The following is a 19,219-nucleotide window of genomic DNA, read 5'->3' on the forward strand; positions in this document are numbered from 1 at the left end:
ATATTTTCAGTGACATACAGATTTTTTATTCATGAGTATGATGTTGGTGTGAATGTATAGTTTATCATATCCTTTAGATTCACGAAAATAGCAAGCATACTCCCTGAGGAAGACAGAGATTCAGAAAGAGGGATGTGCATACTTACTTATATAAAACAAGCCTCTCATGCATGTTACCTCTTTCTCTTAATAGCATTAATATTGTTAATCATCTATTTTCTTAGTTAATGTATCCAGTCAGGCTATAGATGAGCAGGAGCCGTAGACTCTGTGAAATCAAATAAACTTGCTAAGAATATTAATATCCTAATACGGCATAATAAAAGATTGTACTGTTCATTTACAGTCTGTTAAGAGTTTTTGTCATCATATATTTCAATTTTTGCTATAGGTCCTGAATCTGAAGAAATTGTTTTCAAAGACAACTTATCAACTTACCTCCTTTCTGGAAAACAACGTAGCTGTCATGCCTTTTTGGCATGTGGATTAGTAATGCAATTAGTCTGTTTTCTATCCATAATCACAGCACTTCTCCTCTTCATTCTTGTAAGTATTGCATTGCTTTTCTTCTTTTTGTATGCATCTCTTATTGACTTCTGCTAACAAGATGTTAACTCATTTGAAATGGTGAAAATATGCAGCACAGAAAGAGTTGGAAAAAATACTACTGCATATCATTTGTCTGCCTCTCTGCAGTATTGTCTACATGTACAGTCTGTGAACCACTGTGAAATGCATGACAGAGAGTATGTCCATTGTACCAGTTGTTAGGGCATTTTCCCATTCTTTTCATGTATGGAGCATGGGAAGAATGATTGCTTAAATGTCTCTGTGCATACTGTAATCAATCTAATCTTCTCGTCATGATCTCTGTGGGAAAAGCATGTAGTGGGTTGGAGTATATTCCTAAAGTCGTCATTTAAAACTGGTTCTTGTACCTTTGTTAGCAGACTTTCTCAGGATAGTTTCTGAGTATCTTCATGAGTCTGCTAATTCATTTCTTTCAAGATATCTGTGACACTCTCCCATGGGTCAAAGAAACCTGTAACTGTTCTTGCAGTCTTTCTCTGTACATGTTTAATATCCCCTGCTAGTCGTAGTCACTACAGGTTCCGCACACTTGGGCATTATTCTTGGATGGGTTGCATGAGTTTTTTGTATGCAGTGCCCTTGCAGACTGATTGTGTTTTCCCTAGAATGAACCAGAATCTGCTACGTGCTTTCCTCATGACTGAGTCTATATGATTATTCAATTACATGTTGCTACTAAGTGTTCCGCCCAGGTATTTGTATGAGTTTACTGATTCCAGCTGTGACTCAATGATTTTATACCCACAGGATACTATTTTTTCCTTTTTTTGAAGTGCACAATTTTACATTCCTGAATGTTTAAAACACTTTGCCAGTCTTTTCACCACTTTGAAATCTTATCATGGTTTGACAGAATATTTATGTAACTTTGTTCAGACTGTACTTCACTGTAGGTAACTGTATCATCTGCAAAAAGTCTGAGGTTGCTGTTAACATTGCCCATAAGGTCATTAACACAAGGGACCCAACACACTTCCCTGGGGTACACCCAAAGTTATTTCTACATGTGTTAATGACTCTCCAATCAAGATCACATACTGCATCATCCTTACCAAGAAATCCTCAATCTAGCCACAACTTATGTCTAGTAAGTGTGTGCTGAGTCAAATGTTTTTCAGAAATCCTGCACCTGCCTGACTGCCTTGATCCAGGGCTTTCAAGATGTCATGTGAGAAAAGTGTGATACATGTTTTCAAAGTCCATGCTGACTGGTATGAAGGTAGTTGTTCTATATGAGGTACCTCATTAGGTTGGAGCTTGAAATATGTTCTAAGATTCTACAATAAATGGGTGCCAAGTATATTTGATGGTAGTTTTGTGGATCACTTCTGGCACCTTTCTTGGAGACAGTGGTAACCTGCACTTTCTTGCAGCTAGAGAGTATGATTTTTGTACAAGGGTTCTATGCTAGATTATAGTTAACAGCAGGGCTAACTCAGCCCCAAACTGAGTATAGAATCTGATAGAGATTACATAGGGCCATGCAGCTTTATTCAGTGTCACCAGTTTCAGCTGTTTCTCAGTGTCACTGCCATTAATATCTGTTTCAGTCATCTTGTCAGTGGTATGATAATTAAACTGATGGCATGAGGGCAACACACCTGGGTTTTCGTTTGTAAAGAACATTTGAAAACAGAGTTAAGCATTTCTGTTTTCGCTTTACTACTCTCAATTTCATTTCCTCTCTTGTCCATGAGTGACTTGAAAGTAAGTTTGGTGCCACTAGCAGCCTTTACACATGACCAGAGTTTCTTTGGGTTTTGTGACAGATCTTTCAACAATAGGCTGCTACAGTAGTCATCAAAGGCTTAATGCATTGCTCTCTTGACTGCCAAATGCCTTTCATTCAGCATCTGTCTGTAACTTTATGTTTTGATTTATATCTATTATACAGTAGTCTCTGTATCTTTAGAATTTTCTTTACAGTGACAATTTCTCTCATCATGAAATGTTCTACAGAGTAGTATTTATCCAGTGCAAGGTAAATTATTCTTGTAAACTTGCACCATAGTTCCTCCACATGCTCCTAACCTGAGGTAAGAGTTTCAAGTTGCTCATTGAGATATGACACTATTGCTTCTTTGTTTGATTTTTGAACATATAAAACTTTCTACTTGCTTTAGTTGCCCTTTTTAGTTTGGTATTCATTGTTGCTGTATTTGTCTCATGGTCACTGTTACCAGTTTCAGTGTGGACAGCCTGAAAGAGGTTGGGTCTGTTTGTTGTCATTAGATCTAATATATTTCCATAATGAGTGGGGTACTGAACTATCTATTCTAGGTAGTTTTCAGAGAAGGCTTTAGTAACTTTTTACTGGATGTCTTGTCACATCCACCACTAATGAAACTACAATTATCCCAGTTGATTGATGGGTGATTAAAGTCTTCTATGATGATTATAATATGATTAGAGAATTTATATACAAGCAAACTGAGATTATGTCTAAATTTTTTGTTTATATCAGAAGGTGAATCTGGTGTTAAATAGAAAGATTCTATTATAATTTCATGTCCACCCTCGATTCTGAGCGACCAGTGGGACTCGCTTCACCTGTTTTGGGGAAACCTGTTTTGTCCAGTGACATGAAGAGGCAAAATCAGAAGGGTAGCGGTCTATTAATCATTGGCAGTTCCAATGTACAGTGAATAAAGGTGCTCCTTAGGGAAATGGCAGCAAGAGACAGGAAAAAACACCAGATGCACTCAGTTTGTATGCCTGGGAGCCTCATTTAAAAAGTTGAAGAGGCTATTCTGACAGCCATTGAGGAACAGGGTGCAAGAAATTGCAGACTGTGGTGCATGTTGCAACAAAGGTCATACTTAATTTGTTTCAGTGACTGGCAGAGAAGGTTGAGAAGACCAGCCTTGCTCACAAGCGTTTCAACAGAGCTCACAGTTTGCAGCAATGTATCCTGAACTGTTCATGACGTTCTGGTTCTTAGTCAAGTGGAAGGACCGAAGAAGTGACTTCAAAAGTTCTGTGACAACCTAGGATGCCACTTCCTGGGCTTGTGCCTTTGGGTTGAGAACTCTATGGTCCCCTTAAATTGGTTAGGTAAACACTACCTTCAGGGGCTGCCACCAAGGTAGCTGACTGTCTGTGGGGTGCTCACAAGGAATTTTTAAATTAGGCATATCTCCATCCAAGGAGATCCAGAAGAATAAGTGTAAGATCCAAAAGAATAGCCTCCACAGGTGAGGGTATTAAAATCTTAGTAGTTAACTGCTGAAGAATTTGCAGCAAAATGCCAGAGTCTGAAGCAGTTCTGGAAAGCAGTGAAGCTCACATAACACTAGGTACATAAAGCTAGTTGAAACCTGAAAGTGGTAGCAGTGAGATTTTTGGGTAGAATGTAAGTGTTTATCAAAAGGATAGGCCAGTGGCAAATGGAGGTGGTGTATTTGTCTGAGTAGACAAGAAACACAAATCAACTGAAACAGAAATTGAAGCTACAGATGAAATTGTTTGGGCAAGACTCAGTATCAGGTACAGGCATAAAGGGATAAATGAATCCTTCTACTGGCTGTCAGACTCATCTCCTGATATTAACCAAAAACAGCAGAGAAAACCTCAGTTCACTATTACTTAAGTTCCTCAATCATACTGTAATTATTGGTGATGATTTTGATCACCCAACAATCAATTGGGAAAATTATAGTTTTATTAGAGGTGAATGTGACAAGATATCCTGTGAAATATTACTAAATGCATTCTCTGATAACTATCTAGAACAGATAGTTCAGAACCATATTCATGATGTAAATATATTGGACCTAAGAGCAACAAGTAGATCTGACCTCTTTGAGGATCTCCGCATCGAAACTCATATCAGTGCACAAAATGCAGTTGTGGCTCAATGGTTACCAGAGTATAGAAGACAACTAAAACAAGCAGAAAGATATATATGTCAAGTAGACTAGATAAAAAAAAGCAGTAGCTTCATATCTCAGTGAGGAACTTTTAAGCTTTCAGCACAGGGCAGGAGTATGTAGAGAACGATGGTTCAAGTTTAAAAGAATAGTTACCCACATACTACATAGAGACATGCCCAGAGAACAGTTCATGATGGATGGGACCCTCCATGGTATACAGTCAATGTAAAGGAACTTCTAAGGGAACAATGACTATTGTGTAATAGGAGTGAAACAAAGCATAGGGCTATAGATAGAGGGATGCTGAATGAAATGTGTTTGACTGTCAAGAGAGCAATGCTTGAAGCCTTCAATGACTACTGTAGCAGAATACTGTGAAATTATTTTTCACAAAACCCAAAGAAATTCCGATCATATTTGAAGGCTGTTATGGTCCAAACACTCACAAGTGAGACATGAATTGAAATTGAGGATATTAAAACAAAAGCTGACATGCTTAACTCACTTTCTAAATTTTCTTTACAAAGGAAGGAATCACAAGTCACATCCGTTTACCAGAAGAGCAGTGGAAGTGATCCACAAAACTGTTGTCCACTATCTCAACATCAGTTTGTTGTAAAATTTTAGAACATATTCTGAGCTCAAACATAATGAGGTATATGGAACAGAATGACCTCATCCATGCCTACCAGCATGGATTCTGAAAACATTGATTATGCGAAACCCAACTTACACTTTTCTCATATACTGAAAGATGCAGATCAAGCCAATCAGGTAGCTGCAGCATTTCGTGATTTGTGAAAACATTTGACCGAGAACCACATCTATGATTATATTTAAAAGTATGATCATATTGGGTATCAAGTGAAATTTGTGTCTGGACTGAGGATTTTTTGATAGGGAGGATGCAGCATATTATCTTGGATGGAGACTGTACACAGGGAAATGTGTTGGGACTCCTGCTGTTCATGTTGCACATTAATGACCTTGCAGACAATATTGGTAGCAATTCATATTTTTGCAGATGATGTAGCTACCTGTAATGAAGTACTATCTGAAAAAAAGCTGCATAAATATTCAGTCAGATTTTGATAAGATTTGAAAGCAGTGCAGAGATAGGCAATTTGCTTTAAATGTTCAGAAATCTAAAACTGTGGATTTCAGTGAAACCTATGATCATAATATCAATGAATCACTGTTGGAATCAGCCAACTCATCCAAATACCTGGGTGTAACACTTTGTGGGGATATGAAATGGAATCTCATTTTTTGATAGGGAGGATGCAGCATATTATCTTGGATGGAGACTGTACACAGGGAAATATTGTGCGGAACAACAATTTGAGGCATGTGCCACAGAAATAACAACTAAATTCTACCCAATAATAGTGTTGGCTGTCTACAGGGCTCCTTCAGGTGACATAAAAACTTTTCTGCATTCAATGGAACTACTACTGTCATGGTTACATTCAAAAGCGAAGGATATTGTAGTATTAGGTGATTTCAATATAAACTTTTTGACAGAAAATAAGAATAAAATAGACTTTGAGATTGTGATGACCTTACACAATCTGACATCAGTAATAAACTTCCCAACAAGAATTACATCCGAGTGCCAAACTATGATAGACAACATTTTTTTAGATGTAAATAGACATCAGAATTATATTGTCAGGCAGGTTATAAGTGGGCTTTCAGATCATGATGGACAAATTCTCACTATTTATGACGTTAATCTGTTCAAAAAAGAATTTCCTCGATGGAAATTCATAAGAGTAATTAATGAAGAGGCGAAAGAAACTTTCAACCACAGGTTGCAGCAAATGGATTGGTCTTTAGTATATAGCCATGATGATGTTGATACTAAATTTAACTGTTTTATAAATGAATTCTGTGCTCTTTTTGAAGAAATATTTCCCAAGAAATGGGTCAGAAACAGGGCCTCCAATTCTGTAAGCAAGCCTTGGATTACAAAAGGTATAAAACAGTCATGTAAAACCAAAAGGGAAACTTATGCTGCAATAAGATTCTGTAAAGATGTAGAAAAATGGGAACACTATAGAATATACTGTAAAATTTTGAAGAAACTAATACAGAAATCAAAAGCCCTTTATTATGAGAAGAAAATAGATAATTCTAATAATAAAATAAAAGCAATTTGGAACATTGTAAAAAAAGAGACAGGAAGAGATACAACAAGTAAAGAAGATATAAATAATATCAGATATGAAGGTATCCTAGTAGATAACCCCAAAACGGTGGCTGAGATTTTTAATAAACACTTCCTATCAGTAACTCAACAGATTGGTTGCAAGCCCGATGTTGACGAAGCTGTAACTCTTTGTCAAGCCGTATATTCAAACAAAATTTCAGAAATGCACCTTAATCCTGTTACTGTAGAAGAAATTCAAAAAATCATCATGTCTCTAAAAAGTACGAATTCTGCAGGGGTTGATAATATATCTAGTAATTTATTGAAATATTCCTGTGTGTGGATAAGGGACATTCTCTGTCATATTTTCAATGCTTCCCTTCAGAAAGGTGTTGTTCCCAGTAGACTTAAGTATGCCATTGTGAAGCCCCTGTACAAAAAGGGTGATAAAGCTGAACTAACTAACTATCGACCTATCTCTTTGCTGACAGCTTTCTCCAAAATTCTAGAAAAGCTAATACATGTAAGAATTACTGTTCATCTCATGAAGAACGAAGTTCTCAGTAAGAGCCAGTTTGGCTTTCAAAAGGGCCGTTCAACAGAAGATGCAGTCTACGCACTTGCAAATGAAGTCCTAGAAACTCTTAATGAAAAAATGCTAGCACTTGGTGTCTTCTGTGATTTATCCAAAGCGTTTGACTGTGTTGATCACCAGATTCTCTTGCAAAAAGCAAAATTAGTAGGAATAAGTGGTGTTGCAGGCAATTGGCTACAATCGTACCTCCAAGACAGGAAACAAAAAGTTGTGTTGAATAGCTCGGGTGGAGTATGTGACACTTCCTCAGATTCTGAATGGAGTTCCATTACATGTGGAGTGCCCCAGGGCTCAATTCTTGGGCCACTATTATTCCTGATTTTTATAAATGATCTACCATCATGTACAAGCCTGCCGTGTAAATTTACATTATTTGCTGATGATACCACAATTTTTATGAGCAGTAGAACAGACAACAATCTTGAGGAACTCATTAATCACATACTCTCAGATATAGTTAATTGGTTCAAGGTGAATGGTCTCTCATTAAATTCCAGTAAGACCAGCTTTATTCAATTCTGTACAAAAACAGAAAAAGAGAGAGAGATAAGTGTGACATGTGGTAATCAACCAATAGTTAGAATGGAAACAACAAAATTTCTTGGAGTGCACATTGACAAGAAAATGAACTGGTCTTCACATATTATTGACCTCTGTAAGAGGCTTAGCTCTGCTACCTATGCTTTACGGGTTGTCACTACATGTGTTGAACCTAACACTGCAAAAGTGGCATATTATGGCTATTTTCATTGTCTCATTGAGTACGGAATTATTTTTTGGGGCAACCAGCCATTAGCAAGGAAAGTGTTCATTGCACAGAAGCGAGCTTTAAGAATTATATGTGGATTGCGCCCAAGAGACTCTTGTAGAAATAGTTTTCGTAATCTTAAAATATACACAACTACATGCCAATATATTTTTTCTCTCATGTGTTTTGTTTGTAAAAATATAGAGATATTTCAACCAAACAGTAATTATCACGAGCATAATACACGGAGGAAGAATGACATACACAGTGAACTCAGAAATTTGAGCTTGGCACAAAAGGGTGTCCACTACACTGGAGCAAAACTCTTCAATGCTCTTCCTCCCAAAATAAAGACAGAGATTCATAACAAGAGTGAGTTTAAGAAAGCACTAAAAATATTTTTGCTAGAAAAAGCTTTTTACAGTCTAGATGAATTTTTAACTAAATAAATTGTTAATATTTTAATATTATATAATACAAGTTGACATAATGCCACTATGAATTTTATTTAACCTGAGCTCTGTAACTGTGTGTTCTCCGTATCTGTGTTCTGTAGTGTTTTAATGATTCTAAGAAAATATGTATTTTCTTTTTCTGTATTGCTGCCCAAAGAATTTACTGTATAAATTTTTATATAATTATGTACTCAAATTTCTGTATATGCTATTAGATTATCAGATTGTATTTGTAAAAAACTGACTCGTTCCACGTCCTTGTGTATCCAACACAGTTGGACCTATGGAACACGAAATAAATCAAATCAAATCAAATCAAATGATCACCTAGGCCCAGTTGTGGATACAGCAGGTGGCAGATTTCAGTTTGACTGGTAGAATACTGTGGAAATGCAATCAGTCTACAAACAAGATTGTTTACAAATCACCCATTTGACTCCCTATAGAACATTGATCAAGTGTGTGGGACCCATACCAGACAGGACTAACACAAGGTATTGAATGTGTACAGAGAAGCACAACACAAATGGTCACAGCTTTGTCTGACCTGTGAGGGAGTGTCACAGAGATGCTATAGAAACTGAACTGGCAGACTCTTGAAAATAGAGGAAAATTATCCTGAGAAAGTCTACTGATAAATCATAATATTTTTTTTCATAATGCAGGGCCACTCTCATAATATATTTCTTTAAAGTCAATACTGCCATTAGACCATTGTTTATTTACAGTGTTACACTTACACTTACATAATCATGATTTCGGCTTCAGAGTGCCATTTTCAAGCGTTTTCTGCAAGCAAGTTAGACAACAACAGTGAAATACATAACAAGTCATATAACCATATAAGAATCCATATTTGTAGTTCTTACTTACAAGTGTTATAAATTGCCTAAGATGGCATGCTGTCATATTAAAATATACTATTAGACACACTAAGAAATTGTCTGTCAGAAATATCAACTCTTAGACAATATGTCTAATAGTGTATTTTAATACGACAGTATGCCATCTTAGGAAATTTATAACACTTGTAAGTAAGCATTACAAATATGGATTCTTATATGGTTATATCAATTGTTATGTATCTCATTGTTATTATCTAACCTGATTTCAGAAAACACTTGATAACGGCACTTTGAAGCCGAAATCATGATTGTGTAAGTGTAAATGTGACACCATAAATAAACAACTGTCTAATGGTCGTACTGACTTTAAAGACCTGTCAAAGTTTCAAGAAACAGCTTTAAATGACAACTCTGGAAATATACTACAACACCCTATGTATCTCTCATATAGGGACCATGAGGACAAGATTAGATTAATTACAGAATGCATGGAGTCATTTAAGCAAACCATTCTTCCTCAACTCCACATGTGAATGGAACAGGAAGAAACCCTAATAACCAGTGCAGTAGTACATACCCTCTGCCAAGTACTTCTCAAAGATTTGCACTGTATAGATGTAGCTTCAGATGAGTCTTGCCCAAACAGTCTTTTGTGCAGCTTCAGTTTCTGTCTCTGTAGATTTGAGTTTCTTGTCTATGTCAACAAATACACCACCTCCATTTCTCATTTCCCTATCCTTCTGGTGTATGTTCACATTTTGGTGTTTCATTTCACTGCTGTCAGCTTCAGGTTTTAACCGGCTTTCTGTGTCTAGTGTAGCATGGGGCAGAACAACTTGCTTATTTGAATTTGGGGCCCTGAAACAATGGTTGCTCTGAGGAGTGTAGGGATAGGCACATTCAAGAGTGTGAGGTGTAAAGTTGTAATTCTCCTTGGTTTAGTTAGCATCATGGAGTGAATGGAGCATGCATTCACTGTTGAGGTATAGTTTTCTATCACTTGATCATCAGCACACAATGTGCATTTCATAGTAATTTCAACATTGCACAACATGGTCACGTTCCTAGCCAGCAGTCAGTTGTGTCATAGGTAAAAAACTTCAGCAAAACTGGTGATATGAAGGAAAAAAAGGCGGTGCTTCCATGAACAGCAATGTCATCCCAAAACATTGACATAGTAAGGCTTTCTGTTTTGTGATCCTCTTAGCACGCTGTCTGCTATCATGCAGCTGCTGTGGTGCAGTAACTTAATTGACATGATTTTGTTGCTTGAGAAAATGCATGTAAGGTGCTTCTTGGTAGGTGTCATAACACATTTGTTTTCTTCAGTGATGAGGGTCACTTCCATCTTTTGGGATCTGTAAATAGGCATAACATGCACTATTTAAGCCTAGGTAACAGACAGCTTCAGCAGTGGCACCCTCTACATTCACAATGTGTAACTGTGTAGTGTGCTCTATCACAATTTGGAACAATTGATCCAAGGCTTTTTGAAGAAATCAAAAGGCAGTTTTGGTGACTTCTGACTGTTATGTCCACATGATTCAATAGTTTTTCCTGATAACACTCAGTGCATACTTTCAGTAGGATAATGCTAAGGCATGCAGAGTGTGTGTATCAAATGACTGTTTTGTGGTAGCACTTCACAGGATATAATAATGTCGTGTGACTAGGGCCTCCCGTCAGGTAGACTGTTCACCGGGTGCAAGTCTTTTGATTTGACGCCACTTTGGTGACTTGCGTGTCGATGGGAATGAAATGATGATGATTAGGACAACACAACACCCAGTCCCTGAGTGGAGAAAATCTCCAACCCAGCCGGGAATCGAACAGGGGCCCTGAGGATTGACATTCTGTCATGCTGACCACTCAGCTACCGGGGGTGGATACTTCCCAGGATGCCTCATGTTCTTGAGGGGCAATCTGCACTGGCCAGCCCAGCCATCTGATTTAGCCTCCTGCACCTCTTTTTATGGTGCTATATAAAATCACTTGGTTACAATAATTGTTCTAGGATCCTGCCTCGCTTGAAGAATAACATTTTTGAAGCTGTCACCAACTTTGATTAATGCAGTTTATTGAGAATAACAGATACCATCTGTCTGATACCCACTTAAAACTGTGTAAACATAAAATTTAAATGTTGTAATTGATACTGTTCAAAGAATTAAATATATATAATCATTACTATTAAAAAATTTATTTTCTACAGAATCAAGTTGCTCTGCCCCACTCTGTATTATGTGAGCTTCAATGCTTTTTAGTAGTGCTTCAAACTCTGACAGACTGTTGCAAATGCTTTGGCAGTTTACCACTAGGTTTTTAATACTCTCGCCTACAGGAGGCATTTCTTTGGCTCGTACACTGATACTTCTGGGTTTTCTACACTTGTTATCTGGATTGTATGCAGAAATACCTAATCTAAAACGCCCTTGTGTGCACCAAATACCCAGTTGGCTACTTTGGTAGCTTCAACTGATGTGTAGTGCACTTCGGTTCCATTTAGGGGGACACTACATCTCTCAAGTCTAGGAAGTCACTGCCTACTTCCCACAGAGTAGTAAAGCACAAGATGTACTGTTATACATGCCTTGTTCTTCCTCCAGTAAAACTGATGCAACCTGTTAAAGTACATTTATATACTGGAAATTTCACTGTAAGAACTCTCATCTCTATGCAGAAAAACCTAAGAGGCACAGTGCAGTAAATTAAAGCTTCAAAGTTGCTGACACTTACAAAATCTTTCCTTTTCATGCATACGTACATTCAAGTTAAATTCTATTAAAAAATTTGCTCCAAGCAACAGGCATTTTTGTCATGCATTACTTCAAAATTAAATATTTTCCAAAAGAAATTTATAAATTAATGGAGGACGTTTCTGTCAATGTTGAGAACATTTGAGCAGAGCAATAACTTGGACTGGAGAAAGACAGAGGATTGAACCAGTCACAGTCTTATTGAAGAAACTGTGCTAGTATTAACTAGAGATAAAATAGGGAAACTAGAGAAAATATAAATCAGTATGACTGTGTTCTGCTCCCCATGAACCATGGACCTTGCCGCTGGTGGGGAGGCTCAGTGATACAGTTAGCCGTACCGTAGATGCAACCACAACAGAGGGGTATCTGTTGAGAGGCTAGTCAAATGTGTGGTTTCTGAAGAGGGGCAGCAGCCTTTCCAGTAGTTGCAGGGACAACAGTCTGAATGATTGACTGATCTGGCCGTGAAACACTAACCAAAACGGCCTTGCTGTGCTGGTACTGTGAACGGCTGAAAGCAAGGGGAAACTACAGCGGTAATTTTTCCCGAGGCCATGCAGCTTTCCTATATGATTAAATAATGATGGTGTCCTCTTGGGTAAAATATTCTGGAGGTAAAATAGTCCCCCATTTAGATCTCTGGTTGGGGCTACTCAGGAGGACATCGCTATCAGGAGAAAGAAAACTGGCATTCTACGAATCGGAGCGTAGAATGTCAGATCCTTTAATCGGGCAGGTAGGTTAGAAAATTTAAAAAGGGAAATGGATAGGTTAAAGTTAGACATAGTGGGAATAGTGAAGTTCGGTGGCAGGAGGAACAAGACTTTTGGTCAGGTGAATACAGGGTTATAAATACAAACTCAAATAGGGGCAATGCAGGAGTAGGTTTAATAATGAATAAAATTAGGAGTGTGGGTAAGCTACTACCAACAGCATAGTGAACATATTATTGTGGCCAAGATAGACACAAAGCCCATGCCTACTACAGTAGTACAAGTTTATATGCCAACTAGCTCTGCAGATGATAAGAAGTTGATGAAATGTATGATGAGATAAAAGAAATTATTCAGATAGTGAAGGGAGATGAAAATTTAATAGTCATGGGTGACTGGAATTCAATAGTAGGAAAAGGAAGAGAAGGAAACATAGTAGGTGAATATGGATTGGGGATAAGAAATGAAAGAGGAAGCCGCTTGTTAGAATTTTGCACAGAGCATAACTTAATCATAGCTAACACTTGGTTCAAGAATCATCAAAGAAGGTTGTATACATGGAAGAAGCCTGGAGATACTAGAAGATGTCAGATAGATTGTATAATGGTAAGACAGAGATTTAGCAACCAGATTTTAAATAGTATGACATTTCCAGGGGCAGATGTGGACCCTGACCACAATCTATTGATTATGAACTGTAGATTAAAACTGCAGAAACTGCAGAAAGGTGGGAATTTATGGAGTTGGAACCTGGATAAACTGACTAAACCAGATGTTTACAGTGTTTCAGGGAGAGCATAAGGGAATGATTGACAGGAATGGGGGAAAGAAATACAGTAGAAGAAGAATGGGTAGCTTTGAGGGATGAAGTAGTGAAGGCAGCAGAGGATCAAGTAGGCAAAAAGACTAGGGCTAGAAGAAATCCTTGGGTAACAGAAGAATTTAATTTAACTGATGAAAGGAGAAAATATAAAAATGGAGTAAATGAAGCAGACAAAAAGGGATACAAACGTCTTAAAAATGAGATCAACAGGAAGTGCAAAATGGCTAAGCAGGGATGCCTAGAGGACAAATGTAAGGATGTAGAGGCTTATCTCACTAGGGCTAAGATAGATACTGCCTACAAGAAAATTAAAGAGACCTTTGGAGAGAAGAGAACCACTTGTATGAATATCAAGAGCTCAGATGGAAACCCAGTTCTAAGCAAAGAAGGGAAAGCAGAAAGGTGGAAGGAATATATAGATGGTCTGTACAAGGGCGATGTACTTGAGGACAATATTATGGAAATGGAAGAGGATGTAGACAAAGATGGACTGGGAGATATGATACTGTGTGAAGAGTTTGGCAGATCACTGAAAGACCTAAGTCAAAAGAAGGCCCCAGGAGTAGACAACATTCCATTAGAACAAGTGACAGCCTTGGGAGAGCCAGTTCTGACAAAACTCTACCATCTGGTGAGCAAGATGTATGAGACAGCGAAATACCCTCAGACTTCAAGAAGAATATAATAATTCCAATCCCAAAGAAAGCAGGTGTTGACAGATGTGAAAATTACCGAACTATCAGTTTAATAAGTCACGGCTGCAGAATACTAACAAGGATTCTATACAGATGAATAGAAAAACTGATAGATGCTGACCTCAGGGAAAATCAGTTTGGATTCCTTAGAAATGTTGGAACACGTGAGGCAATACTGACCTTATGACTTACCTTAGAAGATAGATTAAGGAAAGGCAAACCTATGTTTCTAGCATTTGTAGACTTAGAGAAAGTTTTTGACAATGTTGACTGGAAAACTCTCTTTCAAATTCTGAAGGTGGCAGGGGTAAAATACAGGGAGCAAAAGGCTACTTACAATTCATACAGAAACCAGATGGCAGTTATATGAGTCAAGTGGCATGAAAGGGAAGCAGTGGTTGGGAAGGGAGTGAGACAGGGTTGTAGCCTATCCCCAATGTTATTCAATCTGTATATTGAGCAAGCAGTAAAGGAAACAAAAGAAAAATTCAGAGTAGAAGAATAAATAAAAACTTTGAGGTTCGCTGATGACATTGTAATTCTGTCAGAGACACAAAAGGACTTGAAAGAGCAGTTGAACAGAATGGACAGTGTCTTGAAAGCAGGATATGAGATGAACATCAACAAAAGCAAAACGATGAAAATGGAATGTAGTCGAATTATGTCAGGTGATGTTGAGGGAATTAGAGTAGGAAATAAGACACTTAAAGTAGTAAAGAAGTTCTGCTAATTGGGGAGCAAAATAACTGATGGTGGTTGAAGTAGAGAGGATATAAAATGTAGACTGCCAATGGCAAGGGCAGCGTTTCTGAAGAAGAGAAATTTGTTATCATCAAGTATAGATTTAAGTGTCAGGAAGTCATTTCTGGAAGTATTTGTATGGAGAGTAGCCATGTATGGAAGTGAAAGATGGACGATAAGTAGTTTTGACAAGAAGAGAATAGAAGCTTTCGAAATGTGGCACTGCAGAAGAATGCTTAAGATTAGATGGGTAGATCACATAACTAATGGGAAGGTATTGAATAGAATTGAGGATAAGAGGAGTTTGTGGCACAACTTGACTATAAGAATGGATCGGTTGGTAGGACATGTTCTGAGGCATCAAAGGATCACCAATTTAGTATTGGAGGGCAGTGTGGAGGGTAAAAATCATAGAGGGAGATCAAGAGATGAATACACTAAGCAGATTCAGAAGGATGTACGATGCAGTACGTAATGGCAGATGAAGAAGCTTGCACAGGATAGAGTAGCATGGAGAGCTGCATCAAACCAGTCTCAGGACTGAAGACCACAACAACAATAATATGGCTGTGTTTGAACAATAATCAGTCAACATACAGTTCCAGTGTCTTAGTCACTGTAGCATTAGGATAAACAGTGGCAGTGAGCAGCTGTGCATACCATACACTGCACATAATAATGAAATAAATAAGAAAGACACCATTAACAGAAATGTGCAGCATGTATATCATGCAGATAGTCATGGTAAAGGAATCACCAAAATTTTTCGTAATGCTCACCAAAGACTATATTGTCAAACCAGGAGCACCTTTATCTGAAATTCTAAAAAACTGTGAAAGCTCCTTACAGTCTGGAAACAAGTGTATTGTAGTAGGAGGCACAAACGAGATCTACTGTAATTAAAGTAGGTGGGCAATGAGGGTTTCGAAAGACAAACTTTGAAATAACCCACAAATTACCTTTTTTTGTCATTGCTATTCCATGGAGGCATAATTTAATAGAAGAATCATGTGTTAATATTGAAATCATGAACACTAATAGGAAAGTATGAAGAATTTGTAAATCATTTCCCAAAGCAACATTCATACCAGTTGACAGCTTTGTGAGAGTGCAGTTTACAAAAGCATAGTCTGCACCGAAATAGGAGGGGTAAAGATTCCAATGTGTGCTGAAATAATGAAAGCTGTTCTATCAACCACTAAAATAAACAGTATCCTAATGACCTGCAAGCAGTGAAAATTACTGAAGATCCAATCATACCTGTGTAAACAACAGATTACTCAACAGGAACACTACCACAAACTTCAGGTGTAGCAACAGTGGAATCTCAAAATGTAGCCATCAAACTTGCATTTGCTATCCTCCTGCATTCAACAGCAGTAGTGGTAGAAATTTCATCTACTGTTGACCTTCCATCAGTGGCTCAAGACCCTTCATCAGTCTTAGTCACTCCACAGTCTACAGCAGTGTAATATGCTTGTACATCTGATGTGTCTTCAATATCATCACCAGTAGCAAAGACAAGCAGAAGAAGCACAAGAACCAGGAAATGCACAACTCTACTGGATTTATGGTACCCAGCCTCAGTTCTAGGAGTAAATTAAGTCAAAATTCTGAGGATAAACTGCCTTTAATCTTTCATTTCTATTTACAACAGAACAGTGACATCAGAACAAAGAGTTTAGGAAATGGCAAACTTTATATTTTTCATCAGAATATAATGGGTCTAAGAAACAAACTAGACCAGTTGTCTGTTTGCATTAATGACACTGATGCAATAAACAATGCCCATCTATAATGTTTTACTGATCATCCCTTGATGGAAAGGACTGATAAGATACAACTATATAAGTATATGATTCTTCAGTTTCTCCAGGCATATTTCACGATTAAATAAATCTTGGGTAAACAACCTAGTGTGAGTACACAAAGGATACAATATTTCGGCAATCGACCTTGTTACCATCATCAGGCATGCTGATGTACTGCCAAAGGGATGGCTGGTTTGAGGTATATATCAGATTCCCGCTCCCCCTCCCTCGGGCGCTCCCTCCACCATCTGCCCTGCAGGTGTTCTCTCAGCCGTTCGCGCTGGGGTTCAATGCCCAGCTTGTGTTGCTGTGGCTGCATGTTCCCTCATAGGTCCGCACCCAGGGAGGCTTGCCAGTGAGGTTTCGGAGATTCCTCCCCATGCCCTAGAAGTCAGTACATTCTGGGATATTTCTATCTTCTCCTTAATCTGGATTATGGCTGGTTCACAAGCTTGGTTAAGGGAATAGCTGCTGTCACAATTCAGTTCAGGTTTTCTTACTCTGATCTCTATAGCTTCTTTGATGACACAGTCCCAATATTTCAAAGTCTGTCTTAGGACCTCGGTCTTGTCATAATCCATACCATGAAGTTCTGACAGGCAATGCTCGGTGATTGCAGACTTATTGCAGACTTGTTAAGCTGTTACAATCTCATGTGCCATTGGTGTTCACGGCATCAGTCTTCAATTGTGTGAATTGCCTGACCTATGTATTCCTTACCGCATTGGCATGGTATTTGTAAACCCCTGATTTACATAAACCAAGGTCGTCCTTAACACTGCCAAGAAGTGCTCTGGTTTTAGTTGGAGGGCAGAAGACAGTTTTTACTTTATATTTGCTTAAAATGCATCCAACTTTTCCCAATAAGGCCCCACAAAACAAAATGATTGCCATGGCCATGTTTTCCTCAGGTTCTTCATTAGTTTCCGCTGGTTGTGTTGCAAGTGTCAGACATAGAGCATCCCAGATTTGCATTTCCTTGTAACCATTCCTCAGAAACACAGACTTTAGATGGGTCAATTCTTGTTGGAGACTGTCTTCATCAGAGAGGGTGCAAGCTCTGTGTACAAGAATTTTTAGCACACCATTCTTCTGAGTAGTGTTGTTTAAATTAAGCGTCATGACTTTTTAGATGTGGTTATTACTGTAAGAATCTGACACATACTACATCCTAGCGGCACACTCACCACAAGGTTCTGTGGAAAACACACACACACACACACACACACACACACACACAAAGTACAAATGGTAAAATCGAAACTCTTTTTGGATGTTAGGATACTGACTGTCGTCACAGAAGATGCAGACAGTTACCTACATCTTATTTGAATTTTGTTCTTGTGGAGACGTTTATTGCTTTGTACGTTGCATGTTTTCATGACCAGTATTTACTTTTTTGTGGACATATAGTTTTTGGATCTTGGGTGACACTCTTAAAGCAAATTTTTATCTTGATGCTTCATTTTTTTGATAAAGAGGCATTGTCAGAGATTATGGAGATGGTGCTTAATTTCTTCAGTGTTAACTGCTCCAGAATATGATATCTTCAGTCACTTTATAGGGAGTGACAATGCCACATGTCATTCAGTGAGTTAGGCTCCCTTGGAAAAAATATCAGTAGAAGACCTTATGGAATGACTGGAGGTGAGGAAGTGTGAACAGTTTGAACTGTAGCCTTAACTATGCAACTGAGAATGGCAAAACATGTATCACTGAAAAGCTCCCCACACTAATGCAAAGATTGTGTCAGTCTCTGGTCAATGTGACATGACAAGCCCTGGATGGATTGTTCTGTTGAACACATAAATGCAGAGCTTCAAGAGTTGCTCAACAGAATGGGCAAACAAAGTGCATGACCTGAGACATTGCCTCTTTCCAATCCCCTATGTTTTTCAGTATTTTCGTTAGGCCTTTCATAGTGCAAATGTTTCCCAAAGACAGAGCTTCCAGATTAATATAAACATATTTATAATAATTAGTGGAGAAAAAATATCTGCTTGAAAAATATTTAAAAAATCATAATACGTTTAGGCTTCATCTTCTACCAAGAAAGCCTAATACCACATAAGAAATATGAATTTCTCATAGCACTACAGAGGATTTATAAAACAAACATTGTATGTACAGATGATTATGCTTAGAAGGGCATCATTTGGAAGTGATACAGTTTGAACAGATACATCTGAATGGATATAGTGAATTGTGGTTCATTAGTTTCACAACATGCATAATGTAAATCATTTGATTCAAGTACAGTAGACAAGTAAAAATTTTTTGTAAAGCCATAGAACAATTGATGTTAGTAACATCACACAAATAATAATACACTTTTATTTTGTACAAGGTGGACCAAAAATTATTATCCGTAGCAACCTAACTGACACTAAACAAATAACTGGAATTCTGAAATAACTGA

The 19,219-nt window shown here is 37.9% G+C and overlaps 1 protein-coding gene across 1 annotated transcript in view; it reads left to right on the forward strand.

Moving 5' to 3' along the window:
- Positions 1–19,219, forward strand: part of LOC126236346 (ATP-binding cassette sub-family C member 12-like) — a 535,156-nt gene that overhangs the window by 326,668 nt on the left and 189,269 nt on the right. The window contains exon 19 of the mRNA XM_049945576.1: positions 392–546. Coding sequence (XP_049801533.1) covers positions 392–546 — 155 coding nt within the window. The remainder of the gene's footprint in view (positions 1–391; positions 547–19,219) is intronic.

Source organism: Schistocerca nitens, chromosome 2 (assembly GCF_023898315.1).
Source record: "Schistocerca nitens isolate TAMUIC-IGC-003100 chromosome 2, iqSchNite1.1, whole genome shotgun sequence".
NCBI classification, from domain to species: Eukaryota; Metazoa; Arthropoda; class Insecta; order Orthoptera; family Acrididae; genus Schistocerca; species Schistocerca nitens.